Raw genomic sequence first — 7,275 nt, 5'->3', positions numbered from 1 at the left:
TTAAGACCCAAGAGGAGCTCCAAGACGACTTGTGTATGATGATTGTAATAATATGTGAATGAGTTATGGACCCTGCTATGTTCTGTTGTACTACTCTGAGGGATGTAATATTTGCGGAATGGTACTTCGCGAATGTTATATCAACGACTGGCATACTACAACATGCAGTGGTATGCAGGGTCACCACATAACACCAGCATATAGCAATAGCAAATGGACGAAATATGGAAGGAATTATATTCCACGACGGTTCTAACAACATTTGGTCTCAGCCTGTAGCAGACGGTGACACTTCTTTCCATTCTCTATGGTTACTTAAACTTTGGAAAGCTTAACTTTGAACACCCCCCACACCCACCCACCCCTCCACCCCGGCCACCTGCGTATAAGATGCAATTTACGGGTCTCGCCTCCTCTACCATGCCTTCTATGGTTTAGAGGATATCGGGGCCACCAAAATGTAGAATCTTCTTTTTGTCGGTCGTGCAATTTGCAAGCTTTGTGACAAAGTCCAAGAATCAACATCTCATCGCCTTTTCGAGTGCCGGTTCATGGTTCACCATTAGGCCGCTTGAAAGGGTTGACTTGGCCCCTCTCTATTTTCATCTTTTACAGTGATTGGTATGCCCTCCACTCCGTCTAGGAGTGGTGCTGTAGAAGATCCATAAGATGAGTCAATCGAAGAACTTCATGGCTTCGCTTCTTATGTCCATCGCTTGTGAGATTTGGAAAGAGAGATGATTCGCGTCGTCCAGAACCACTCGTCGACCTCTTTTATGCTTGTGACTAATATCAAAGACGAGAGAACTATGTGGCGTTTAGTCGGTGAGAGTGCCTTGAGTAATATCATGTATGCTTGTGTTTTGGGTCCATGGATGCCTTGACCTTGGCTTTTACAATTTGTAAGAACCTTCTACTTAAATAATGAAAATGACAAATCTACGACTCATCCCCTAGTGTCATGTCGTTCTGGCTGCTTCATGCCTTGACACCGGAGTCTATCCTTGTCCTCGTTGGCTTATACGACGTACGTAAGAGGCAAACATTGAGAAAAAAAAATATGGTGGGGAAGCTCGAATATTCGAGTGTGATTTTTCTACGTGCAGTGCTCTCTCGTGCTCACGGTGTCCCGCGACCATTAGTCTTAACAACTACAACTCATACTAAATTCTCTCTTGTGTACGAGCTCAACACCGACGCGCCCGTCTTGATGAAGCACTACAAAACTCGGTCGGCATGATGCAGGAGTACACCACCCATTCCCGCAACCATAGATGGGGAATCTTTTCATGGCCGCCATTTAGAAGAGTGGCTGCCTTTACATTTACCCTATTTATGGCCCTCTTGTATTTTATATGGTACTTGTTTTTTCATTGAATTTTTCTTTAGGCTAGCGATTCGACGTTGATCTCGCCCATGGTTGCTCTCTAACATTGTCTTTTTTTTTCTTTTTTTTTTCTTTTTTTTTGCGAAAGTGTACATGCATATAGGATAAGATCAATTCATACAGAGTACATGACACGCGCACACACCACTAGAAACTACTACCACAGCTGTCCTAACACTTTTGCTCAAACAACCCCAGCAAAATACGAAAATACAAAGAAAACCATCTGGGGCCAATCTTCCACCGTGCTTCGTCTCCAACCACGACCTCTCTTCCGCCGTGATCCTCCACTCCATACTCCATTGCAGCAAAGAAGAGGAAAAAAGACGTCACGCGTCTCAACTGCATACACCATCGCCATTAGAGGCTTTGAGAGCCGCAAGAATGCCTGTCCTGATGGACAGGAACTAAGATACGGTTCCAGAACATCGGCCGGGACTCCGTCCCTGGCACCGCAGACCCACTCTTCACCATCACCACAAGGAGCCGAGAGATGAAAAGGGGCAAGACATCGGAGGACAAGGAAGAGCACAGCACCCTCCATAGAACAGCTGAAACTCCACCAAAATCGGAATCGAAATACTCAACTGCTCCACCTCCCTTCTCCTCCCACCATGGTAGCAAAAGGAAGAAACAAGAAACAGCGAGATCCGCTCCAGATCCGACCAAAAGGCGAGCTTATTTGAGGAGATCCGGCCAAATCCGCCACCCACACTCCACCATGGAGCCAAGCACGGCGAGAAAAGATCCGGCCGCCGGCCGCCGCCCGCGAGCTCCGGTGAAAATCTCCAGAACGGCATACAGCCGAACAAACCTACACCTACAGCTATACACGCACATACCTTCCTTCCCCTCCCACTCCGGCCGGCGCCGCCGGCGGAGGAGAGGGGAAGGGAGGCAGGCGAATTTAACGGCACCGGCCGACCTACCAAGGAAAAGGGGAGAACTCAGGAAAGGAGAGAGAGGAGCGAAGCGCTCTCTCCTCGAGCGCGCTCTCTAACATTGTCGTAGCCCTTTCTTTCCCCGATGTGTTGGAGATTTGGGTGAAGTCCTTCTAAGATAAACCACATCACTTTATCTTGTTCGAGAATTCGATATCGTCAAGTCTGCACGTTTCAGGTCATCCTCTCCCATGTACTACTCGTGCGCCGAGTCTACGTGCCTCTAGATGAATTTCCTTTAAAATGAAACTATTTCATTCAAAAAAAATATCCAAACTACCATTACCTAAAAAAAAACAAATAAGCTAAGGTATTCCTATACAACTTTTATGGGAGAAAAAAAAACCTTTTCTGGAAATTGTTTGGAGGTGGATATGCACGAGAGGTTTTGCTTAGCAGAGCAAGAGCGGTTTTTTTTTTTTTTTTTTTTTTTGACATGAGAGCAAGAGCGGTTACTAGCGAGTAAACGGGGACACAACAAACTCGTTCTGTCCTTTCCGGGGGCGACTTTCCCGGAAATACCCCCGCGTGTTGCTCCAATTTGCCCACCTAACCTCCACCGCCGCTGGAGCTGCTCCTCTTCTCTCCTCCTCGTCTCCTCCGTTCCCGAGTAAATCGCAATCCAAAACCCCGCTCCCCTCCTCCTCCGTGACACAAGCCGCCGGACCGCGCGCCGCCGCCATCCCCTCGCGCCCGCCATGTCGCCGGCCGCTGGAGGTGCCTCGCCCGCGCGAACGGCGGCGGGCAGCTTCGCCCCCGCGCCGGCGCCGACGGCGGCGGCGATCGGCGCGCCGCCCCGGCCGCAGGAGAATCTCCGCGATCCGGCCGCGCAGGCGGAGGGCCCCGATCCCGGCAATGCGGCGGCGAGGAAGACGGCGTGGAACGTGCCGCCGCCGCCGCCGGCCCCCGCTGGCGGCGGCATCATCGGCGGCGAGGAGTCGTGGCCGGCGCTCGTGGACGCGGCGCCGGGGCGCGCGGGGCCCAACTCGGCCTCCTCCGACTCCCTCAGGTCCCTCTCCGATGGCTCCGCCCCCTCCGCGCCGGTAACTGAATCTCGCCTCGAACTCCATTGTTCTGATGCATCTGGACGCGATCGCGCATGTTTAGATTTGTTTTGCAGCGCCTAGCTGATTGATTCTGTGTATCTGACGAATCTCTTCATGCGATCAGGAGGATTTGATTGCGCCGTCTGTGGCATCGCAGCCGGTTTCTAATCCGATCTCCACTTCCCCGAGCCCGAGCCCTGCGTCTACTTCCCCTCCTCCCAGCGCTCCCACCACGGCCCCATCGCCACAGAACGGCAGCCCAAGCCAGCCAGATTCAGTTCGGCATGATAGTGCTGGTCACGCTGGTAACAACCGAGGTACTGCCCATGACGGTAACAATGAACTGGTCAGCGCTGGCAATGAGAGCAGTCGCGGTCGCAGCACTGGTAACAATAGTAGTGATGAGAACAGTAGTAGTGGCGGTGATGGTAACTGGAACGATGGGGGCCTTGGTGGCGGCAGCAATCTAAACTCTAGTGTTCACAGTGGAGGCAGCAACCTAAACTCTAGTGTTCACAGTGGAGGCAGCAGCCTCGGCTCTAGTGTTCATAGTGGCGGCATTGGGGGCAGTGGTACTGATAGCAGTAGAAGGGTGCTTAGCAGTAACAACTGGAACGGTAGCGGGCGTGGTGGTGGTGGCAGCAATGACAGTGGCAATGGCAGCGGTGACTGGGGAAATAGAAATAGCGGTGGTAGAGGTGGCGGCCGCTGGAACAACAATGGTCGCAATGATAGTGGCAGCAGCAATGGATTTGGTGGTCGTGGTGGTCGGAATCGCCGTGACCATGACAGAGGGGGTAATTTCTCCCCAAGGAACTATTCAAGAGCTATGCCAGTGCAACAACAGCAGCAACAGTCAGGTTTCTATCAGCCTGGAGCATTTCAGCGACCACCGCCGCCCCCGCTTGCTACCCATTTTATGATGCCGCCGCCTTATGGGTCATATGTTCCACCCTTTGGTTACCCTGGTGAGCCAAATCATCCCGTCATTATTTGGAATGAAATTCTTATATCATTGTTGTAATGTGGTTTGTGTGGTGATGTGCAGGCGATGTACAGGCTTTTCCTTACTATGTCACACCGGTTGAGCAGCAGTTCCAGAACATGCAACTTGTTCAGCAATCAATGCAGCCCTTTGGTGTTCAGCAGGATCAACAAAGTTTGCAAAATGATATTCGACATCAGATTGAACATTACTTTAGGTAGTGGATCTACTTGATATTTATTGATGTGTTATTGCTGGTTTTGCTGCTAATTGTTTGTTTCACCTGTTTTCTTCCTAGCACCGATAATCTTTGCCATGACACATACTTGAGAGAACGCATGGATGATCAAGGATGGGTACCTATTGACCTGATCGCGAGTTTCCCGAGGGTTAGTTTTCAGTTTGTTTTCAATTGATTGAATTTTATTGTTAAGGATTGGTAATGTGGTAGCTCTACTCACTGTACTGTGATATAGAAGATAACTATGTTTCATGACCAGGACGTGCTATACTATATTATAGGAACATGTACTGTGATATAGATAACTATGTTTCATGACCAGGATGTGCTATACTATATTATAGGAACAATCTGATTCTGTTTCGTAAATGCAGAATGTAATTGAACTTATGTTTTATTTTTTTTCGTTTGGTGTTGATGGTGGTTATTTTCGCGTTTCTACATAATTCTAGGCCTCACGATTAGAGAGGATTCACAGTGTTTAGGTTAGATGATTTGTGCATGTAATATACTACAATTCCTAATCACAGGTGCATAATAGAAATTTGATCTGTTGTTGTAACGTTTCAAACTTTGAATTATATGTACAAGTAACCTTGTTTGGTTTTCGTTTCTCCTTTAGAATGGCTTAGGTGCTTCAAACTTTGAGAAATGTATGTACAAGTAACCTTGTTTGGTTTTGGTTTCTCCTTTAAGCATAGGTTTCCTACATTGCCTTGAGCTCAGTTGTTTTCTTCCTGTGGGAATATTGTTGTGATTTTAATACATAACCTTGCCAAGAGAACTTATGAAAAAATTGCAGACACTATATTGTTTTCTTGCACAATAAGTTTGTGTGTGTTCTAATTTCTACTTTGTGGTTGCCTTCTTTTTAAAATGAAATTGGGCCAGCTGTAAAACATTGTTAGTAGCTGCATTTGCATTGACCAGCAATTTCTATGTAGTTAATAGGTGACATAGCCGAGTTAGTATGATAATTTAAAATAGTACAATCTGTTAGAACTTCAGTGATGACCTCTATGGTTTTAGAGTTCACAGTAAGTTAGTATAGCTTTGCCCAAATCGTTGTTGATATCGTAAGCCAAAAGGCAGTGACATTGTAATGCTGATGCTTGGAGAAAGCTTTTAGCTGTGGATGGGTAATCCTTGTCAGGGGTTCTCTGATAGTATAGTGGTATCCTCAGAGTACCTTTTGCATTGGCTTTTGAATTAATTTAGTTATCGTAAATCCTTTGATTTCCTTGGAAAATACTCTAGTTTTCCCCTGAAAATATGCATTTCTGTTTGGAGATTATGGGGATTACTTAGAGTACATTGGTACTTAATCCTCCCAGGTTGGCAGTCTGCATTTGGACTTCTAGCACTGTATATTATCCTCCACTGTTCTGAAAAGTAAACATTTAAATCAATGCATGATTACCGTGATTTCAAACTGCTATTGAAGTCTTATATTTTAATAATCTGGCTTGTGCTTTTATGCAGTGTTCCAGGTTCACAATGTTGGGAGTAGATACCAACTATATACTAGATTCTCTCCGGGGCTCTGAGCTGTTGGAAGTGCAGGTTCGCTATACACACCTGTAGCACAGGATTTACATTTGGTCTGTCCATTCTAGTGACTACATAGATGATGGTCTAGCACATCTGACATGTTCTTGCATGATTTACCACTCTGGAATGTCAACAGGGAAATAATATCAGAAGACGCAATGATTGGTCAGCATGGTTACTTCGCCGAGGACCCCCTCCTTCAAATTAGGTTGGTTCAACTTCGCCACACAGCACAAAACACCCCACTCATCGAGTTTTTCCGTACTGATATACACTCACATTATAGATTAGGTGTACTGACTGAAGAAGTATTTCTCCAGGTCCAGTAAAGATCCAGATGATGAGGCAAGACAGAGCTGCTTGTCATTGCTGGAGAACCGATTAGAAAGGATCGTCTATTTGATCACGGGCGGGGGAGAGACCTGGTGGTAGATGGATCATGTATGTACAGAGAGGGTCATAGTTTCAGTCGGACGATTTTGTTTGCCTAGGTCAGACATGTTGACTTGCACGTGGAAGCACATCAAAGGCATATCAAGGGGGACAAACACACCAAATAATAGGAAATAAATTCCAAAAAGCACAAATCATTTTCTCTTTTGTATGTATATATTTCTGTCTGAGATTATACTATCCTTGTCATGTTGGATGATGTCCCGTTCACTTTTGTGCATGTTCTATGATATTTATCTTGGGATTATACCGTCATTTGGGGCGCATTAGCTTATGTGTTCTTTCTATTTTTTTAGCAGAACGATCTAAGATTTTATTACATGGATACCAAAAAAAATTACAGGGATCTCCATCTCACCTGCGGTATCAAGCCACACATGTCTACCTACAGATAGAGAAGTGGCTGTTTATTTTTTGAAATTTAAAACACCTTCTCATTAATAATAGCCATCAAGCGCCGCATTAAAAACCTTCCAGATGTACTTGGGGATATCGGTTACGGTTAGGGCTTATTCTTACGATATTGTCAGGATAATTATGTGGTACATACTTTTCGTTTCTCTCTACATCCGGAGAACCTGCGTTGTAAAATTCCAACTTCTTGTTGTTACTAGCCTTGGAACATTTCACACGCGCCGCAAGATGGGGTGTGCAAGATGAGTAGGTGTGGA

At 46.4% G+C, this 7,275-nt stretch overlaps 1 protein-coding gene across 1 annotated transcript; it reads left to right on the top strand.

Annotated features, from left to right (window-relative positions):
* The first annotated feature begins 3,026 nt into the window (after positions 1 to 3,026).
* Positions 3,027 to 6,870, top strand: LOC124657468 (la-related protein 1B-like). The gene is made up of 7 exons (XM_047196015.1): positions 3,027 to 3,371; positions 3,499 to 4,342; positions 4,423 to 4,576; positions 4,658 to 4,748; positions 6,083 to 6,163; positions 6,288 to 6,359; positions 6,472 to 6,870. Exons 1-6 carry the CDS (start codon positions 3,027 to 3,029, stop codon positions 6,357 to 6,359), a joined length of 1,587 nt encoding a protein of 528 aa, XP_047051971.1. The 3' UTR covers positions 6,472 to 6,870.
* Positions 6,871 to 7,275: the final 405 nt, after the last annotated feature.

This window comes from Lolium rigidum, chromosome 5 (assembly GCF_022539505.1).
Source record: "Lolium rigidum isolate FL_2022 chromosome 5, APGP_CSIRO_Lrig_0.1, whole genome shotgun sequence".
Taxonomy (NCBI): domain Eukaryota; kingdom Viridiplantae; phylum Streptophyta; class Magnoliopsida; order Poales; family Poaceae; genus Lolium; species Lolium rigidum.
The sequence above is the reverse complement of the archived record's forward strand: the minus strand, read 5'-3'. Positions and strand labels throughout refer to the sequence as shown.